The 23,323-nt window shown below is 41.7% G+C and overlaps 1 protein-coding gene across 1 annotated transcript; it reads right to left on the reverse strand.

Moving 5' to 3' along the window:
- Positions 1-4,572: 4,572 nt before the first annotated feature.
- Positions 4,573-21,886, reverse strand: slc18a2 (solute carrier family 18 member 2; the record flags this gene model as incomplete). The annotated part of the gene is made up of 15 exons (XM_080848899.1): positions 4,573-4,677; positions 6,586-6,719; positions 7,151-7,270; positions 8,059-8,122; positions 8,941-8,992; positions 9,478-9,556; positions 10,284-10,379; positions 11,995-12,055; positions 16,223-16,266; positions 16,462-16,551; positions 16,945-17,037; positions 17,234-17,317; positions 18,415-18,473; positions 20,140-20,482; positions 21,754-21,886. 15 exons carry the CDS (start codon positions 21,884-21,886, stop codon positions 4,573-4,575), a joined length of 1,557 nt encoding a protein of 518 aa, XP_080705025.1.
- Between the last annotated feature and the right edge of the window lie 1,437 nt (positions 21,887-23,323).

The following is a 23,323-nucleotide window of genomic DNA, read 5'->3' on the forward strand; positions in this document are numbered from 1 at the left end:
GGTGTTATTCAATTGGTGTCTACCTCCAATCAAATTATTTTAGTTTCGAACAATGTAGAAACCCCTGGACTTAAAAACTAAAAAAAAATGTAGGCCGGTCACCAGTTCAACATTTGATCCAACTATGTCACTGAAAAGACTTCAGTTTTTTGAGGTTTTCAAATCCTTGATAAAAAAACTGTATTGACCTGCAAGAGGCATCAATGCGTGTGGTGACCTGCTCGTGTTCTTGTGAGTGTGTGTGTGTGTGTGTGTGTGTGTGTGTGTGTTCTTGTGAGTGGCATATTGACTGTTTCTTTTGTCCCCTTAAGATTAGCATTTCTCCCATTAACTGCACCATGGTCATTTCGAGATCAATGCTACTAATCAATAGGTTTGAATGGCAATCTGCCAAACTGATCAATACCCTTGAATGACATCCTGTCACAATGATTGGTAATGTTTTAAAAGGTGCAAACCATCTCTTCAACACCCTCTCGATGCATCACAGATTTTTTTTGTAAAGATAAATGCACCAACAGCTTTAAAATGACACAGGAAAACACAGTTACTTTAGAGGCTTCACATACATGCTACAAAATAGATCACAAATGCCTGATCATTGCACCAGCTTCAGAAGAATAAAATGCTTCATCAGACTAACACAGTACAAGACATAGAAATACATAAACCTACAGCACTATAAAAAAAAACATATAAACCAGTAAAAACCCTTAAGCGAATTATAATGAAATCAGCTTTTATATGTGAGAGTATAACACAAATACAGACTGAGGACATATGCCTGTAGAAGTCCCATTATTAGACCTAAGAGGAGAAGGTTCAAAATCCTTCACACTAAAACCAGAAAAGGTTACAAGAAAAAAAAGGCAAACAAGTTGGCCTCCATTTGGGAACAACATTTATTTGAGTTTGATTTTTTTTTCCAATCCTGTACTGACACTGAATTCACAGTCATCACACGCCTGAGACCTCCCACAGATAGCCAAAGGCTCATGTAGCAGAAATATCCACACTTGTTTGTACCAGTTACAATAGTTTATATCTGATATAATTGACACCAACAAACCGAAGACACACACAGGTTTAAAGGCACACACACAAACACGGGTAAACACACACGCATACACATTTGTGCATGTTGCACACTTATAATATACAAAACATATAACAAAAAATATATATGTATACCCATCTCCACAATATATTTTATATGATCTGTTGACAGGACATCAGGTTCAGAAAACTTCCTCTATATTTACTCTTACATCTACAGTCATATCAGTAACACTTAAACTGAACTTTATGACAACGCCATCATTGGTCAGACATGATGGCAGTTAAAGGTGAGGTGTGGTCCCTTCAGGAAAGTGACATATGGCAGTGAAGTATACTTACATATAACAGATTTCACCTATTTTAATTTTACAAACGGTTTAAAAAAAAAAAAAAGTTTTATGTATGATTCTGATTAGGGTTGAAACGTTCATAGACAAAATACTTGGTATCCATACAGAAAACACATGTTAAAAAATGTTTTTAGGGAGTATCGCCTTGGCATCATCATGGCCTCAAGTCAAATTGCGGATTTATTAATCTCATCGGTGAGGAGTAGCCTACGAGTCGTTTGCAACACTGCCTCTCGCTGTGAATTCGTACAGAAATATACCAGTATCTTTTGCCATATTTGTGATGTGTGTGAGAGTGCATGGGTGTGCAACGTCTGCACAGTTTAATGTGATTTCGAAAAGCTTGGCTTGCATTTGTATAAGATAGGTTGCTGCATTTGACGTAGCACTATCAAATATCGTAGAAACTATGCCGGAGCAGCATAAGCAGCTCATGTGCTGTGCGGGTAAAAGAACGCATCCATGTGCTCTTATTTTCTGACAATAAAAAAAAACAAATGACCAATGGAAATGTAGGACATTATCTCAATATGTGAGATGCAAGACAAAGAGTCAAAATTATGTGCAGATCACACAAACTTTTTTTCTCAGTTTTTGAGTCGGACCTCATGTGGCGTTCTAGTGAAATTTTCCGAATTCAAAACGTCCGACTTCCAAGTGGTCTCGATTAGTCATGATAGACGCTATTTTAAACGTCGCACCTCAGGTTCCGGGACTCTAGCATGGTATCCAAAAGCACAACTGCTGCCTCTGTTTGCCTCAATCTGAACAAGCGGAGGAATCACAATGAGGGGTCTTCTTAATGGCAGTATAGCAATCCCTCTGTTTAAAAGGGTCAACAAGCAGATTGGCTAAAACTAACTGAATATCATGTTTGTTTACCTAGCTCTCACTCAAACAGATGTAGCCTGTTATGACAATACTAAGTGAAAGTGACTCTATGGCAGAGGTGGTGTAGACACACACACTCTGAACTCCACCTCTGAGCCATCCAGGGAAGTGAAACACACACAGTGAAGTGCAGTTACACACTAACCCGGAGCAGTGAGCTGCCTTTGGCGGCACACTCGGGGAGCAGTGATCGGGGTAAGGTGCCTTGCTCAAGGGCACTAAGAACTTGCTTTACTCTTTTTTGGCAAATCTACTGTCAACACACAAATTCCAGTGAGAGTAAAACGATGGTGCTGACATAAAGTTATAACTGACATGAACTGAAACATGACTAATAGGTTGTTCTGAATGAAGATTTAGTTCACATGAATTGAACCCTCAGACTTAGATTTGTTAAGTGGTTAATTCATATAAGGCACAGGTGGACCCTCACAAACTGGTCTGGTAGCCATTGAAGAGGTTTAGGTGAAAGTTGGAAATACTCTGAACCTGTATCACAACATTATCATCTAGCAAATATCACCAACAAACCAAGATTACAGCCTGTGACCACACATTAGCATGATGTGGGGAGTTTTTTGTTTATCAGTAGTCACAGACTAGTCTTTTACTGGTACCTCCAGAACTGATTTGAGAGAAAAACCTTTTTTAAGGAAGTTTGGCACATGATACAAATCCTGTTCAATCTCTATAGTCAATTCTGTGTCACAATAATGGCACTTTAGATTGAAATGAATATCCAGAGCAACTTCGTTCTGCAAAGGCCACAAAAACAAAGGGACAACTGTTGAAAATATTAAAATATGATATAATTTTTGCCACAACGTGTTTATAATAGAAGGTTCACGTTAAGTTTAAGTCCCGTTTTGTCACAAAATTTGAATGAATATTTGACATCATTAATATGTAAAAGCATTCCAGTCATACAGATGACGATTTGATTAACTATATGTAGTGTGGTTGTTTTTCATTGAGGATTATGATTTAGATGGCGATCAGCACAGCTAAAGATTGACACAATAAATTGTTAAGACAGAAAGAAACACCATGATTCCATGGAACCATGACTTCAAACAGATTAATTTGTCCCTCCTCCCATACATGTAAAACAATTTACTAAAATATACCGTCTCTATTTACAAAAAAAAAAAAGGTTTGAGCCTATGTGTATGGCCTGGGATGCTCAAGGTTCTTCAAACCAACCCTGCTCATTTTGTCAATGAAGGTCAGGATCTGAATTCATGGCCTGGATCTGAAATGTGCTGTTTCAAATATAATACAGGTAAGCTACTACGAAGGGTAACAGCTGCTCCCTATGGCTTCATTCAGGCAGTAACACTTACTGTAACAAGTAGTAGTGTACCTATGGCTGTTGTGCCAGCCATTTTATCTGCATGTTTAATCCAAAGATGTACGTATACAGAACACCTATATGGCTAAATAACTGTTTAAATGCTTTCCATATATGAACCGGCTAGAGACTGGAAATGAAATATTAATTAATATTTAATCTCCATTGTCCATATCTAACAGATAAAACATCTGTGAATGCCTTAATGTAAACATCTGTAATAATCACTTCACCAGAATCTCATCTTCAGAACTTTATGAGGATGACAATTATTTTAACTAGGAAGATCTTTTGATGCCTCTGTCTTCAGCACAAAATGGGGGGGGGGGGGGGGGGGGGGTCAAACATGTGGAAAGGCATTTGAAGACACTAGTAATTTAAAAACACAGCAAAAAAAAAAATTCAATGTCATGAACAATTATGAACCAGCGCATCCAAATGCATGAAAAGACAGCTTCCATAAATGACAAGAAGCACATCTACACCAGCTGAATTAAACTGCCTTAGCTTATATTTCAGGCTCAGTAGCTGTCAATACTGTCACTGGAATGTATAACTCATAATTTGACCTCTAATGACCTACACAGGGTAAATGATTAACCTTTTAATGACCTATAAGGGAAACCCTGTTTACATTTAGACCCTGTTCCTCCTCCTCTCCATTCTGTTTTGGTAAGGCTGTTGGCTACAGCTCCGATCGCTGCAAAATGCTCTTTTGTAAAGCCATGGGGCAACAACAACAAGAGAGCGTTTTGCCTGTTTCCCTTTTGCATGACAGTGACAGTGGCAACCCAGAGACATTCCCATCCCCGGAGATTTTTGACTCGTGATTTTGTTTTAGTTTTCCTTTTTTTTCTCAGTTTTTTTTGTACGACAAAATAGATACTCTTGAAGGTCATGTGCATGCTGGACAAAGACTGGCTACTCATCACTCTCAGTTTCGAAGTCATCGCCCATCTGGTAGCTCGTGCCCTGCATAGAATAGGAGCGCGTCTTCATCGAGCAGTTTGAGTCGCTGAGAATGGCCTAGAAAACAAGCAACTGGTTTGAATGCAGCTCATTTTATATATCTTGGCCATGGAAACATACTAAAAACATTAATACATAAATATAACAATATAGTATTTGAATATTTCAAACTGTTGAATTTATTCCATCCCATGTGACAATATTTGGAAGACATCTGATTAAAAAAGAACTATCAGAAAATCCCAATTATGTGTATGACGTTAGAAGGTCATATTCATCATTCATACGCTCTAAGTGTAGTGTTATGAAGAAATATCATGAGTTGTATCATGATCTCTCACTGATGGAAGACACTGAGATAAGACTCTGTGTGTTTGATTATGCATTTATTAGGTTTTAATAAGTGATAATTAATGTTTTGGAAAGGGTATAGTATGTAATATGGTCATAAAAAATGATATCTGGAATATGCCTTGAAGTCATTTACGATTGTGTTTTTAGTTCTTTCCCTTGGTAAACATATCAAGGCGTGGTATGAATGTCATAGTGTTAGGTGAGATCCTTTCAAAGCAGTGTGGATTCATAACTTGATATATATATATATAATTATATTATTAGGGGGGGGGGGGGGGTTCACAGTTAGCCTGGCCATTACCAGCCTGTGACTCCATTTCATTCCGTCTTTCAGTCTGGGCCAACCCAATGCATTTTGGTTTCCGAGATCGGCGGGTGCTTATCTTGAGGTTTAAAATCATTGGAGTTCCCTTAACCAATCAGCAACGTTTAGTAAGCATTCGGTAGATTAAACTCTTCCCAAAGCCAGTTGGGAGAAGAGCTACGACGTCCTTTCCAATCATAAAACTTACAAGAAAATACTCTTGTTCTCCTTTTAATTTTCTGATGTTCTCGAGAGTTGAGACAACTTTTCCGATAGCTTTTCGTGTCTTTTCCTCCAAGGCGAGTTTTGCGTCACAGCTCTGAACTGTTCGCTGATTGGTCCTGCAAAATTTTGAGTTCTGGAGACGATTGTCAATGGGGTTGGGCCAGACTGAGTATGAGCTTGAAATCAATTCAGGCGGAAATACGTAGGCTGGTGTCACCAGGCTAGTTCACAGTGACTACACCAAGGATTTATATATGAGAAGACAATGAGCCCCATATCAAACCTCCATCAACGGCTATTTAATTGCCAGTGCTGGGAGTGTTCCAGTGGCCCATGCCTTGCTAGCATATTGGCATCAGTTGACAAATGTTTGCTAATAGTAGTGAGTGGGCCCATCTAATCCGCCTGTTAAGTAAGGTGCTATTCCAGCATGACACACATCGTCAGCAAAAAGACATGAACTTAAATTAGCTGATTGAAGAGCCATTGAGTGTTACCACTGAAGCACTGAAACACATGCACCATAAAGCACCAGCCATAAACCCATCAAGCAATTGTGCCTGTGATCGTTGTTCTGTAACCCTTGCCTCTTTAACCGGTTTAATCCCTCACTATGTACTCTATTCTCAGGTCCAAATTCCTAAACAAGCTGCATATTGGGATTCTACTTGAGATCTCTATCGGGTATTCTAATCCAATGCAAAAAGGAGAGAAGCCATGCTTAAGACCTAGGTTGATTCGACGCCCTCTAGTAAATATACATTCTTCTGTGTGGTTTGTATTTCTCATGTATACTACACCGGCGTATTGTCAAAGGTGGAGCAACACGTAGATATCTTAGCACACTTTTGCACCTCCATATCCTGAATGTTTGCGTTACCTGTGAAGTTTTAGCTCAACAACCTAAATTACATATGCCCTGATTAGGACTATATACAAACCCATTATACCAGTGGTTCTCAAACGTTTCACCTTGAGTACCACCTCAGAAAATATTTGGCATTCCAAGTACCGTGAGTACCACCAAGAGGGAGCCGCGTACCACCATTTGAGAACCACTGCTTTATACCATACCATCTTACCATTTTCTCCTCTCTGGCAGGGGGGCTCCTGAGGAAGTAACAGAGCGGGGCGTAGAGGATGTCGATCACCCCGATGATGGTCATGAGGGCGGGGAACCCGATGCTCCGAGCGATGGCCCCACCCGCTGAGGGACCTGTGCAGGAGGAGATGCACACACACACACACACACACACACACACACACACACACACACACAGACACACACACACACACACACACACAGACACACACACACACAGACACACACAGACACACACACACACACACACACACACACACACACAGACACACACACACACACACACACACACACACACACACACACACACACACACACACACACACACACACACACACACACACACACACACACACACACACACACACACACAGTGCCAGAGAGCCAGTAGAAAAAGTCAAATTTTGACACCTACCAGACCCTTCAATAAAGTTTGGAGTGTCCCTACTACAATGGTTTATTACAGGAAGTTTAAACCTGTTTAAATCTGCTGATGGATAAAGAACTGACAAATAACCAGTCAGTTAGATTTAAATGCAACGTACCCAACGCAAATCCCATGCAGAACGCCACATCAGCGATGGCATACACACTCCCGTAGACAGACACATGCCGCAGGTCTACCAGGTACCCCATGATGGGCATCATGGAGGAGTCCACCATCCCTGAAAACAAACACATGGATACAGGCCCTGGGTTTATGGGCTGGGAGCAGAGTTTTACATCCTCGGCATTGATTGGCTAAGGCCATCCTGGAAGTAATGCTGGTTTGAAATGACCCGACTGACTCAATTCAATTGGGCCTGACCACTTTTTGTTAACCACATTGTTTCATCTGATGACTATAACCAACTATTTTACTTCTGTGCAGCCATGAAACTGCTGATTTGGACTTTGATCCGGTTTGGTAGAATGTGTAAAGCTAAATACAGAGACCACCCTGTGCCTTTTGGGTGATAAACATATGCTTAAGGGAAGTCTGGAAATAAAGTTACTTTCTATAGAATGTTGGCTTTTAATCTATGGCAGAAAAATTAAGTAGAACGTGAAAGGGGTACACACATACACACACACACACACACACACACACAACATCCTGTTGCTATTATATTTTTTGAACTATAAAATACCCCTTACATCTATTCCAGAAATCCACTTAATGCGTTTTTTTATTGAGCAACCTTTAATTATTATATTCGTGGGTCATTTTTTTTAATTCATGGCACTTCTGAAACAAAGCAAGGGTGTCTGAAGATATATAACGTGTCAAATGCTACATTTGTTTTAGTTTTTTTTTAAACAGCAAACCAACATATTTTTTAGGATGGCCTAACTGACCACACACCAGACACACGGCAACACAGCATATAACCCTAAAAAGCCAATGCTATATTTTAAATAATAGTATTTGTATCAAGTATTCACACATGAGGACTGAATAATCAAGACTTACCGATAGCAAACCCTACTCCAAAGTTGGGCAGAATTAGTCCATAGATGTCTTTGGCAAAAGGCACCTGTCAGAAGTAATGTAAAACAGGTTAAAATGGCCACATAATGATTAAAATGTAAAATAAGTACTGAATGTCTTTTAGCTAGATGTCACAGGGAGTTCCCAGATGACAAGAGGTGCAGATGACTCTAGTGCTGGACCAGATCAGGACCAGACCAGGACCAGATCAGGACTAGATCAAGACCAGACCAGGACTAGATCAGGACTAGATCAGGACTAGATCAGGACTAGATCAGGACCAGATCTTGGTCTCAGAGACAGCGTACGTCCTGTTTTATAGGAACCATTTTGGGGGCGTAATGTTGGGGCTACTGTTTTCACAGATTTGACTCTGTGTCTGTCTCTTAAGGTCATGACCCCGTCCCCTCCAGGGTCAGCCACTGTCTCTGGGTTCGGCCCAGACTGAGAATGTCACACTAATCTGAGGAGACATTTTTCTGAGAGAGCACGTAGTACTTCCTGTTTTATACAAACCAGCTTGCTCTGCGGCACGCATACTCTCTTTCTCTCTGTCTCTTTCTCTCTATCCCTCTCTCTCTTTCTCTCTGTCCCTCTCTCTCTTTCTCTCTGTCTCTTTCTCTCTATCCCTCCTTTGTTGAGTAAAACCCATTAGCACCACTCTCACAGTTACAACACTAGCTGTAACAACATTGTGCAAAAGCATCTTATAACCCATCTTCTACATGTGCAAGCGTATAAGTGTAGTGCTTCCCAAGTTCCATACACCATCATGGAATCGCTCTGAGAGTAACTATGGCCACAGTAAAGGCAGCCCATGTTCACACAGTATTTTGATGAAACGGGCAGCTTTGAGATACTTACGCAGAGAATACTGACCCCCACCAGAAGCATTCCAATTAGGGAGCAGAGCCATCTACAGCCAGATGAAATACCGGACAGCACCAGTTAGAACAAAACACACAGTGTCATTCTGCCCTAAGACAACACATCACCTCACAGACAACGATACAATGAGGTCTCCAATTAGTGATAATTAATGTTTTGGAAAGGGTCCAGTATGTAATATGGTCATATAAAAATGATATCTGGAATATGCCTTGAAGTCATTTACGATTGTGTTTTTAGTTCTTTCCCTTGGTAAACATATCAAGGCGTGGTATGAATGTCATAGTGTCAAGTGAGATCCTTTCAAAGCAGTGTGGATTCATAACTTGATATATATATATAAACCTGCACAAACATCGTCCTCAGCATTTAATGAAAAAAATACTAATAACAATGCTGAAACGATGGCAGAGTCTCATTTTGAGGTGGTGAATGGCAGCGGAAACAGATAGCAGCGGAGACAGATAAGAAAACAAAGGGAAAGCAAACACACACAGTCATTTCCCTCCATACCTGCCCATTTTGTGCGCCATAACGCCAAAGATGTGGGTGCCTATGAGGTAGGACACACTGGCAGGAATGAACGCAACACCTGAGGGGGAAAAAAAAAGGAGGAGAATAAGAAAGAGGGAGGTAGAGAAAGGGGGAGGGTGGAAAGAGGGTGGGAGGTGGAGAGGTAAAAGGGGATGAGAAAGAAGGATGAAGAGAGAGACGCAGAGGAGAGAAAGAGGGCTTTCAGATAACGGCAAGTATTATCAGTCTCCATCTGTGAGCTGCTGGTCCCCTTTCCAGACGCCCTAATGAAGCAGTGGCACTCCTCTCGTCTCTGAATGACACCCTAATATCCTGTCATCCCCCCATCTCTCCGCTCCATCTCCCCCTCTTCCGTCTCTCCAACTCTCTCTCTCTCTCTCCCTCTTTTGTTCCCTTGGCAGAACAGAAGGCTGACAATACAGCACACAAATGATAGTGGTTCAGCACGTTACCCCTTTCACTATACTTCACTCTATATTCCACTACACACACTAGCTTTAGTAAAATGTCTCTTAAATCTCTTGGACAAAACAGGCATATTTATAAGGTGTATAAAGTATTTATATATATATATATATATGTATTTAAGGATGCAGAGCTTTACGACGAAACTGAAGGTACATTTCCAGCCGAAAGGATCCCTCAGTCATCTAATGAATCTGGGCATTTCCACTCTTTAGTTTTCGAACCATTACAAATGAAATGTGTGGAAACAAGACAAACTCTCAGGAACTGTATGGGACAGGGAAACCCTGACACGTCCCTCGTGTTTATTCATACTTTACCCAGTTGCCATTTTCTCGGGCACATGGTCTCCATCATCCAAATAGGCAGAGCCGGCTCCAACATGGCAATGGCCATATTAGCGAAACAAATGGAACCTGGAGAACGATAGGCAGAGGGATGGAGTGATAGAGGGATGGGCAGACAGAGGGATGGAAGGATAGAGGGATGGGCAGACAGAGGGATGGAAGGATAGAGGGATGGGCAGACAGAGGGATGGGCAGACAGAGGGATGGGCAGACAGAGGGATGGAGGGATAGAGGGATGGAGTGATAGAGGGATGGGCAGACAGAGGGATGGAGTGATAGAGGGATGGGCAGACAGAGGGATGGAGGGATAGAGGGATGGAAGGATAGAGGGATGGAGTGATAGAGGGATGGGCAGACAGAGGGATGGAGGGATAGAGGGATGGAAGGATAGAGGGATGGAGTGATAGAGGGATGGGCAGACAGAAGGATGGAGGGATAGAGGGATGGAGTGATAGAGGGATGGGCAGACAGAGGGATGGAGGGATAGAGGGATGGAAGGATAGAGGGATGGAGTGATAGAGGGATGGGCAGACAGAGGGATGGAGGGATAGAGGGATGGAAGGATAGAGGGATGGAGTGATAGAGGGATGGGCAGGCAGAGGGATGGAGGGATAGAGGGATGGGCAGACAGAGGGATGGAGGGATAGAGGGATGGACAGACAGAGGGATGGAGGGATTATTTTGTGCATAAGTGGAGGTCTGGATCTATCTATCCACCACCTTCCTCTGTGAAAAATTCACACGTTTTTCCCTTTTTTCCTTCTTGATTTCTGCTTTTTTGACCATTCCTGTCTCTCTCTCTCCCAAACACATGTACACAAACACACACACACACAAACACACATTTAAGGCTTTAAGGATGCTTTAACCATAGACACGAGTGGCACTTTTGAATATTTGCACAGGATGCCGAAAACATCAGCAACTTAGACACACACAGAGACATACACAAGTACATATGGACCAACAGACAGGCAGACAGATAGACAGACAGACATACACACACACACACACACACACACACACACACACACACACACACACACACACACACACACACACACACACACACACACACACACACACACACAGTCTACATAATACCCTATATTAGCTAAGCATTTGGTTGACAGATGGGTAATTGAAGTGGTAGGCTGTTTCAGTGACACAAAGATGTGTTCCCTCAGCTCTTGAGCCACTCTTCCTGCTCTGTGTGCTTGAGATGACCCCTCCCTTCAGACACACACACGCACGCACGCAAACACACACACACAGACACACACACACACGCACGCACCCACACACTCACAGTCGCACACAAACACGCACGCACCCACACACTCACAGTCGCACACAAACACGCACACTCGCACGTACACACACTCACACACACACACACAGTCATGCACCTCTCCCTGATATCATTTTGAATGATATGGCCTACAGTAAGTGGGCGATACATCACCCTTAATTATTTATGACCTGGTCTGGGCCCCCTTCTGAAGCAGTCTTAACATAAAACAGGATATTCAGATCAGTTCTCTTCGCAGCTCATTGAGCTGGCCTCTCAGACGTGCATAATGTCCCTTTGATCCCCATTTTGGAGTAGAAATTTCAAAAGGGCAAAATGGCCACTGTACAAAAACAGAATGCAGCACTCTGTACAAACAAGCACTTTGCTTACCTGCAGCGATCAGAATATAGGGGTCCCTCATGAGCGTTAGGAGTGGCGTGCCGGTCTGACTCTGAAAGGGTTTGACAAGAGAACGGATGTTAGATTGAAATTCATCCCTGCATTGTTGCTGTTGGCTATTGGCTACTGTCTAAAGATGTATTGTTATTATAGATCTCGTCCATGCAGAAATATCTTTTTTGACGCTCTTACAGGTTTAGAGATTTGTGTGACAGAAGAAATAATTTTTTTTTTTTTTAAATCAATCACCTATTTACCTCTTTCTATCTTTTTAAACTCATGGTTGAAGCATGTCCAGAATGACATGCTTCCAAATTTGTCAAAAGAAAACCTCTACAGGCCTTTCGAAGTGCAGAAATATAAAAGGAAACTGTCATGAACAACAAACAAAACATAAAAAACGAGTAACTCAAGACACACATCCCACAGCTGGAACCGCAGGAGGTGTTACACGGGCCTTGTGCAGTGTCCTTCAAAAACATTGTCTTCAAAAGACCCTTCAAACAACACCCTCAGCCATTGAGACGGCTCCACACACAGAGCCATCAGGCCTCCAGATAGAGAGACAGCTCATAATTACCCCCCAGGCTATAATTGCCATCCATCTCCCACACCAGGCGCTCCTGCGAGCTCCCCATTGGAGGGGGTGTCGTGCCCAAAGAAAGCCTCGCTTCGTTTTCCGTCACCCGTCTCCCAGCCTTTTGTGGACGTCTGAATCTAATTAAAAGCAGGGGACGCCCCCCACTAATGAAGTGAAGGGTCAGAACACTGCCACCATGGCGATCCACATCCAACAACATCTGTTTTGATTGGTCACCATCTTCTCACCGCTGTGGTGATGCTGTGTGTGCCACTGTTTGATGGTTTAATGATCTAAGTGTGTCGCCATGTTGGAGCAGATTCATAAATATCACTGCCTTAACGTGTCGGATGTGTGTTTTCCTTCAGCGAGAGGCAGACTTGCACTTAACGCCCCTGCTTAGAGGAGCATACACACACACACACACACACACACACACACACACACACACACACACACACACACACACACACAGGCTCAGAGGAGCATCTCCAGTGTGGGGCCAGCGCTCTCCAGCTCTGATGACTTAATGTTTTGTTTTTTGGACCTGGCACCCCGGGCTCAGGCTGAGACTATAAAGAATGCTTTAAACCGAGAGAGAGAGTGAGAGAGTGAGAGAGTGAGAGAGTGAGAGAGTGAGAGAGTGAGAGAGTGAGAGCCAGAGACACAAGAGGCACCTAGGAATCACATCAGCAACTTAGACACACACACACACACACACACAGGCACAGATACACACACACACACAGACCCAGATATGCACACAGACAGTCACACACACACACACACACACACACACACACACACACACAAACAATTCCATGTGTTTTTCTCATTGCCAGTGTCATATCCAGAGAGACTGATAGACATCATGGCTCATAGATCAGAGTCAGGGGGCCTCTGATAGAGATCAGCTGCACTTCCTCTGTGCCATCTTAAAGCACCGTCACACACACACACACACACACACACACACACACACACACACACACACACACACACACACACACACACACACACCGTCACACAGCTCCACTGTGACGCTGTTTTCAAATTACACCCACAGAGCCAGTCTCTTCTCACCCCCACAAACACACACACACATATGCACACACACACACACACACACACACACACACACACACACACACACACACACACACACACACACACACACACACACACACACACACACACACACACACACACACACACACACACACACAGTCTCTTCTCACCCCCACAAACAGGGAGTTTGCTGTCTATATTACAGATCAGAAAGGCTACCAGGACACCTAGAGATGTTTATCCCTGGACTCCCCTCTCTAACTACTGACATTTAGTCCTTAGTTTTCACTTCTTTGAATCCCTCAGGCATCAACAAATAAATCCCTCAGTGACATAATGCATGTTCTTCATCTCAGTAGTGGTAGATTTCTTATGATGCACGAACAGGAAAGGAATTTTAAAACAGTGGGTAGAGATGGGTGAATATGGATATACCTCAGAAACGTCCTGAATATCTTGTGGCTATTGGTTATGTTCGCAGACACTTCTAGAAGTTGTGAATTCATTTTCAGGGTTGACTTAGGCTAGCCATTCCTTGTGTTACAACTGTTACAACTGTTATGTGTACAGACCACCTTTTTCTTCTGAACACAGCATCATCATAACTGAGATTGCATGTGTCATCCTTACGTCGGCCTATTTAAGACACTTTTTTTTACATGACCATCACGCAGTAAACACTTCATTACGCCGCGTATCGCTGTGTTTAGCCTTTTGTAAAACCCGTAAAAGTGAGTGAAAAAGCATCACTCACAGCAGCTCCGAGGGCAAAAATTGTGGTTCTTCTCCAGAAAAGATTCCAAACAAGCGATTAGTGAGTAAGACTGTTGTCCACAATGCCGTCATGAAATGTGCGAATTCAGGGTGAATTCAGGACGGAAAGAGGTCTATGTGTTCTATTTTAAAAAGTAGCGTAGCTTTTTTTCAATTGTTCATTTGATGCGTCATCTTGCACAACGACATGGCTGAAGAATACCATCTATTCATTTCAGTTTTTTTACAATCATATTCACACTTGTCTTAATACCATCTCCATACCAAACTCTTTACACAGTGTGCTTTTACAAACACACACGTGGGCACATCAGTTAAGCTTTGGTGCAAAATGCTCTGCGACCACCAAAAATGACTCAGCCAAATGCTATCTCCCACAAGAATACGTTGTCACTCAAGATTTAATGACCTGCAAAACACAAACAGCTCGCAGCATTGCAGAACGCTTCTATTATGTGCTGCCGTATCCTCTATTTCTGCATAGTTTAGTGTTGCATTGCAAAAGAAATAAAACAGTATGACACCTTTCACAGAACCTATTATAATACCAAACTAGTAAAGTAAATCTGAAACTGCACTTCTTCATGACTGCTTCATGACAGCTCTATGCTCCTGTAAATTGTCTATAAAGAAACTAAAGTCCAACAAAAAAAAGTGTGCTTGACACTTTTCATTCCCAGTACAGTAGGTGAAACAGCACTTGATACTACCACTAGAAGTCTAATGTAGCCCTAATCCTGAAGCATGGTGTCCATCTGTATTTTGACAAAATGTTTGCTGTATGCACTTCCCATTTACGGAAACATTCCCCCTTGTCTTGAATCTTTAGCACATCTTATACACCTCTACAATCCCCCACAACCAAAGTCAAACTACCATGACACCAAGAACAAACATTTTAATCGGTTGGTTTGCCTGGAACAATGCTGTATATGCCACTTTTGAGTTAATGTATGTATTGTAGTGGCATTCTTGGAGCCCATGAAAAACACTGGAAGGAAAAATCTCTAAAGAGGCAACTGCATAAATATTTTGCCTATAGATACGCACATTTCAATGTAAGTATGAACAAGGTTTGTTTTTCGTTACAATCTGAATAATCTGTCTTATTTTAGGCGATTAGTTTCATATGTTTGTCAAAATACAGCATATTTCCTTTTTGCCGTGATCTAACTTTGGTCAGGGTTTGAGAACTGAGAGTTTACTGTTTTGAAAAGAGCATCTAAATATCTGCAGAATTGCTTTTAATTGTACAGAGCTTTGCTGGTGGTGAACATGGACTTAAAAAGAGGTATTCGTGAATTTCACATGAAATAGTCATGAATACGCAATACAGAAGTGTTTACAGTTTCGTTCACATAGTCTACTGATATGGTGAATGTTTGAAATGTTTTGAAAAAGTGGACATGGTATTGAGACAGGTGTGAAAATGATTTTTTTAAAAACTGTAATATAACGTCTTACTGCACATCTCTAAGACACGCTAAGTTTGGCCACCCTGACTACTCTCTGGGGTGGTCTGCCTGATAAGGTCAGGAAACAGAAGGGCTCTTTTCACAAAGTTTGAAATGAAGCAACTGGGGGGCACTGGGGCGCAAGCAGTAGCCCCGACCACATTCGGGCTTCATGCCCATGGAGGACACGTGTTTGAATCCGGCCCCGATGTCATTTCTCCAGTCCACTTCTCCCTCTCATTTCCTGTCACACTCTTCACTGTACTATCGATTAAAGGCAAAAAGGCCCAAAAATACAAAATTTAATCTTAAAAAATAAAAAGAAGCAACTCCCAGCACTCACCTCTGGCTCCACCTTCGAGGGCTGCAGGATGAAGAGCTGTAACGCTGTTCAGAGAAAATAAGACTTAAGCCTAGTTCTCAATACATCATGGATCCAAAAGCACTGTTATACTGCAAGTGGAGAAATTGCAGTCATTTGGTTTTGTATCTAAATATACACACACACACACACACAAAAGGGGGCACCAGAGCCTTCACTTTAGACAATTTGATATGCTCTAATGTGTGTGTCAAACCCACCTCCATCAAGCACAGCCAGGATAGCCAGGATGAGGAATGGCGCGGTCTTCCCGACAAACTCGTACATCACACTCCCAAACGGAGGACCCACTGGTGGACAAACAAACACATCAGTCCAGCTCGGAGCCTTTCAGTCGCTTCACAGCCAGCCATGTCTGCCATGGCCCCGGACATAGATCTCGGCACATAGTCTGTTTGAGAAGCCCAGGAGCAGAAGCTCTACTGAATCTCCTTCACGTTAACCATCCTAATGTAATGAGTTACGGAAATAGGAAATGAAACATTTAGGGGAAACGTATTCATTCATGCGGATGACTGAATAAGGCTATCTCTGTGAATTATGGTCCGCTTGGAGATTTACAACCTGTTTACTTAGACGTCAGCTGACGTCAGGCATCAAGTTAAGCTCGTTCTAATTCTATAATGTCCATTATGTTCATCTTTTTACAAGGGAGTTTTAAGAGTTTGCAAAACAACACTCACCCAGAACTCCCATGGCTAGTCCTCCAAGAGCTATTCCTATAGCATTGCCTCTTTCCTCATCGTCAGTATACACACTTGCCAGCATTCCCATTCCTGTAAAAAAAAAACATTTCACACACACACACACACACACACACACACACTCACACACACACACACACACACACACACACACACACACACACACACACACACACACTGTAAAGTTTGAAGTGACTTCTCTTCTGCAAACGGTTTCAATGAAGCCTTTTATATTCAGTACAAGGGAGTTAAAGGCAGTATAGCTCACCTGCTACTGAGGAGCATGAGGAGCCAACCCCCTGTAAAGATCGGGCCAGAAACAGTAGAGAGTAGCTCTTTGAGAATGCAAACACTTACACAACAAGACATTAAGAGAAAGAGACAGAAAGAAATATATTATGAAAAACACAAGTCAACAGAGAGCAGACATGTTTCATTTAAATTAGAAAAATAAGTTCAAGGCCTTTTGGATGACAGGTTAATTTCAAGGTAGGACTAGACACGACTTTCTATAAGTATGTGATGTAACGTATTTATCAAATATTTGACCAAGTATGGGGGTAGGGATTGTTTGATTGGTAAACCGCCACCACTGCTCCAAATCAAACCAACTCCCTTACCAAACATCTCTAGGTGCAATTAATGTCTCACTGCTATAAATCAACATATCTTCACGTTTTAATAAAGACTACCAAATGTGCCTGTGTGTGTGCGTGCGTTGCAAAGGTCCTATTAGGCCTCGAGGGTTCCACAATGCATCCTGTTTCCACAGAACAAGGCATGTTGACTTGGATGTAATTTCCCATACTCTTCCCACATCTTTCTATTTCTGTTATCTACCGTTACAGTGCAGCTGTAAGTAAGCTGTAACAGCAACATTAGTCTTAGTCTTCACTTCCAGTCTTATTCATCTGAGACTAATGTCGGTTCAAGAGCCAGTGGTCTTTTACTTCAGTGCTCTGGAGGGGAAGTTTCTGGAAGTTTGAGGTGATTCATGCACTTTATGACATTATGAACCATCTGAAATAATTCTTCTGCCCGGCAACAGATAATGCTTATGGCAAATATTTGGCAACTTTTTATAATATCATCAGAATATCATAAAGAATCATAATATTTAGAGAGTTTAATCTTCATTACAATGGTACAGGAGGTAGAGAAGTTGTTTAGTAATCAGAAGGTTGCTAGTTCAATTCCCTGTCGAAGTGTCCTTGAGCAAGACACTGAACCCCTAATTGCTCCTGATGTGCAGAGTGTCATCAGTGTAAATGTAAATGTGCGTTCATCCTTGTAAGTCGCTTTGGATAAAAGCGTCTGCTAAATGAATAAATGTAAATGTAGATCTGGTCAGCTTTAAGCCATAAATGTAAACTCCACAATCAGTTCATGCACACCTGAAACTAAATCAGTGCTGGAGACCATTTTGGAGAAGATTAGTGCATCACTTACTGATAGTGGAGAGAAACATAATGCAGAAGCCAGCAAACATGGGGATCTGGTACCCTATTCTGTAATGACACACCAAAATGTCAGGTACGGGACATGTTATACGAATATATGAACAACAGTTCTAAAAAATGATGATGAGATGATTCCAGATCCAGAAGCCAGATGATTCTGGACCACCTGTGTTTATAAAACTAAAACCATTTTTATCTCCCTTTCAAAGGGAAGTTCTGAATCTGCCTTGGAACCATGGAAGCAAATTAAAGCTTGTCTGGATATGTGTCTGGCCAGGGTCCTGAAATGTCTAGCAAGAATTGTGCTGGAAGCGTACACAATCCCAAACTCTCTGGTGTCCCTGCTTGTGTTCGCCCAGGAATGACAGATGGGTGAAAGCTTGCAAAGGCAATGGGGGGGAACACTAGAGAAGGAACTACTGATGACACAGAGGGTGCTAACTCTTTCTGAGGGAAGGCAACAGTACTGAGGTGACACAAACCTCCCTTAAGCCTCCCGCAGTATTGCTCAAAGAAATAAAAATCAAATGACATAAAAAAAAAACATGTTTTAAATACGTTTCTCAACCATTTGCAAGTATGAATAATGAATAATCCTAGAAAAAAACACTTTGACATGGAAACGCATCAGTCAGCAGGATAATCAGCAGTGTCATTGTGGTCGCATTTGAATATCATGCAAACAAATATTTCCCAGACCAAAATGACCCAAAAAACACAATATTGAAAAACAGGATGAGTATAGTCCTATAATTTGGAGCGGATTAGTCATAGTTTCCTTTGAACTTCTGACACACCGCTTCAAAAACATCATTTCTGGACACTCAAGTGAACAATAAAGACAACATGTGGCCAACAGTTGTCAACATATAAGCTGGTGTTTGTAGAGGGTTCCTAATGTAGGCAATTGCACGGGGGGGGCTTTGAGATGTTTGTTTGCTTGACTGACCTGATGTCATTTTCTCATGTCTGAAAGGGTAGTGAGGGTAAGATGACAGAGCAGTAGCCCTTGTTGAAATTGCGGAGCAGTTTTGTGCTCAGCTCAAGCAGAAACATAGTGTGGTGTCTGCCTCTTTTCTGCGGCCGATGAGGAATAGCACATAGGAGCCACATCTCTTGAACATTCTCTCAGAATGTAGTTTTTTTTTTAATAAAGGGAGTGTTCAATCAAAAGTCTACAGAATTTCAAAGACATTATGATATCCACACTATATGGAGAATTGAATTATTGATTTAAAACATTATATTTTATTACAAATTCGGTCCGTTCTTATTGAACAGGGCTATGTTTTTTACTGTCTAACTCACACCACATTTTGTTTTTCCACATTCTGTCACAACAGGCAGAACTGAGGGAGAGGGGAGGGGAATGGAAAAGGACCGTAACCCAGGAGATGACCTCTGACCTGAATATGACATTTAAGTGTGCCATCATCATGTACAAGAAAGACCTCAGGAAATGCTACTTTTCCTCATCTACCCGTTTGGGTAACAAAATGACCAAAATAGCATGATGACAAAATCTCTATCATGGTCCCAAAGGTGACTGTCTGCCACGGCTTCCTTCATCCCTTCTTCAAAGGATAACACACCGTTCCTGAAACAGCCATTACACTGTTCATTCAAACTGGGAGTATTCAAACTACCCAGCCCCCCCCCCCCCCCCCCCCCCCCCCCCCCCCCTAACGCTTGAACCACATGCGGTGTCACCCACCTGTTGGTGAGGGGCCCGATGAAAGGATTGGTGATGAGCTGCACAGTGGCTTTGGAGGCGAAGAGGAGTCCTACTTTCACATTCTCATTGAGGAGCTGTTTGTCGCCTTGGTGGCAGTCTGGATTGGTGGTGGCGTTAGCGGCAGCTAAGGCTGAGGCTGAGGCTGTGGAGGGAGCCAGTGGTAGCGGAGTGGAGAGCAGGCCTCTGGTCTCATACGTAAAGTTGTCATAAAGTGACACGATGGACTGGAGTGAGGAGCTGGAGGAGGAAAATGGGGGACTTGTGGGGGTACTCGAGACGCCCTCATCATCCATTGTGAAAAGGTAGCTGGGGATGATAGGCACTGGGAGAGACAAAGAACAGAAAGATTTAAAAGAGATAAATCACACACCCAAACATACACAGTGTGTGTTTATTATGGTTAATTACTGATAATATGCTTTTACCAAATCTCTCACATACTGGTACTAGAGCAGCAATTTATATAAGCATGTTTTATGACGTGAATCTTTCGGAGATATGTCAGGATTTGTTTTCTCCTCCAGGCGCTTCCTGCTCCACTACCAGTTTAGCGGGTCTGTGTCACTTAGAATCACACACAGCAAGGTGATGTCGTGGAGATGACATGACGTTTGACGTAAAAATAGTCTACAATTTTAGGCTATTTTGACATTGCCCATTTTCCTTCATCATATTTTCGAAAATATTCTCGAATTGGAGACAATATTTGATTTTAAATGGAATTATTTACGCGGAAATAGGTCTAGAGCAGTTTAAACTGTTATAAAGGCAGTTCTAATTCCAAATGGATGATGGACGTGTGATTTCTAAATTAATCATCCTTTTTTTTTTTTTTTTTTTTTTACAACTTTTCATTTCTCTACATTTTACTCCCCAGCAGATTTTCAGATGTCGTTGAACTGACGCAAATTACATGGACCTACAGAAATCAATCGCATTCTATTATGAATGAAAATAGTATGGCCAGAATGTATGCCTAAATAAAGCCTGCCTCCCTAGTATGTTTTTGTAAGTTGGCCATGCTTCTAAAATGAGTGAAAAAGTGAAAAAGACCAGCTGACCTTTGTAATTTGATTTTGTTACTTCATTACCTCGATATATGTGATAAGCTCACTGATTTACTTATCCTTGTCTGTGTTTATTACATTAAGCTGGCTCAGTAAACGTAGAAACGGTCGGTCCCGCAATAAATTACCACTATTAGATTTAGATTGTTTTTTCGCGCCTGACATATATCAGTAACCCTAGGGTTCTCATCAACAATGTATTCACAATGGACTTCCTAAAATGCAGTATGTTTCCAATCATCAGATCTAAATATCTAAGACACTGAATGTTTATGCCGTTATTTCGTGGCAATAGGTTCGGTCCTAATCAAGCACATTTAAGTTAAACTGAAATGTATGCAATCACACATCAGTTTGAACCAAAAAAAACTTTCTTTAAAGAAAAGTAACACTGCAAAATTGCTATACACAAAGAGGCTGCTGGAATAGCTGTTTTATTACGGTGATGAAGACTGTAACAGCAAATAACGTGGAGCATCATGAGAAAAGCATGCGTAACAGGTGTATAAAAAAACTTAGTACCTACCGACCACCGTCAAAAGCATATTGTCCAGCAGAAGAGCGATGAATACGATTAGCAAGATCAGTTTCCTGGACTCTCTTCTTTCTCTTATCCATGTCAGAAAACTGAATTCTCTCAGAGAATCTAATGCACCCATTTTTTTTTACACAATCCGAATGGGAGAGAGGGGGTGAGCCCTGCAACAGGAAAAAGAAAAGAAAGAAAATATAGAGTGAACTACAACATAACAGGCATGACGAAAAGCTACATAGGAAACGACGTTTTACGTATAAAATATGAAACCAGTTGAAGTTAGCCTGTACACTTCGAAGAGAGAGTGTGTGCCCATGATAAAAACGTAGAACACTTGAGCAAATGACAGCAAAGATTATGGAGCCCCTACCGAGTTCAGTAAAACAGTCTTGCTTACTTAAATCTTACCTTAAACGCACATTTACAACTGGGTTTGCTGTCACGGTCGTGGGAAAGATGCAGGCGTTTTACTTACTTACCACTTCCTGACGTCAGTAGTCCTTATCAGTCGTGAGCATCACCAGAGGCAGTACTGCGCAACCTGCACCTGCACTTGTTCCATGTGAACAGACGCATCAACACAAAATTAGTGGTCGAAATAGATATAACGAGTTTCAATAAACCACAAGAAGAAAAGTGCAAGAGATATCTAAATTTTGCTTTGTGTTACAACACAAATCAAGCAGTGGAGGCAATCTACCCAGTCCTGTGAGCGCTGTTGGTTTGCGCCCAAAAGGTCTGAAAAGCGATCAAACTTTTCTATCCAAAATGCTCGTCATAGACAGAGAGAAGGAATGGGGGTGGGAGTTACAGAGGACTTCATTACAGATAGTATAACAGGATCTGATCTTTGTAATTATTTTGTCCCTTGTACTACAAGCAACGTATGTTTCAACATGTACACTGAAAACACTCTGGCTCCATCTAGCGTTTATTGCACTCTTCTTTTTACTGCCATCACAAAGCAAGGAGACAGCTAGGGTTCAACAAGGCTGTGTTTAATCTGCGCAAGATTTACGGCTTTCCCTAAATTACTCTGGTTTTGCTGGCAATTACTGAGGGGTCATTCGTGATATAATAGATAGACTACAGAGTGGTGCAGCTGACTTGGTTATATTTCGGAACAATAACGCAGTGGTTATGTTACATGGTCAAATTATTTTACTGATCCCTGACTGACCTTACAAAAGGCCGTTGGCGGCATCCTAACTGAATCATCCAAATGCACAGTTTTTAACAGATATCCACACCTATAGGTCTGTACGGAAAATAATGTGCATTCTATGCACCTTGATTAATTGTTCCAGGTATTTTTGTTACATAGTTTTGAAATACAGAAAATTGACAGAAATAGAATTAACACATTAAACAGAAACAAGATAAATTGAATGCACAGGGATATTTCTGATAACTGTAAATAATGCTTCCAGTCTGGCATAGCCACTGTAGATCTTTCCTAGAAACAACTACATTATCTATTATGTGTTCAGCCAAGGTTTCTCGTTCAGTCCTTCCAAGGGTTACCTGTCCTGCAGTGTGTGTAGGCTCAAAACTCAATAAT

Source organism: Sprattus sprattus (assembly GCF_963457725.1).
Source record: "Sprattus sprattus genome assembly, chromosome: 12".
Lineage (NCBI taxonomy): Eukaryota > Metazoa > Chordata > Actinopteri > Clupeiformes > Clupeidae > Sprattus > Sprattus sprattus.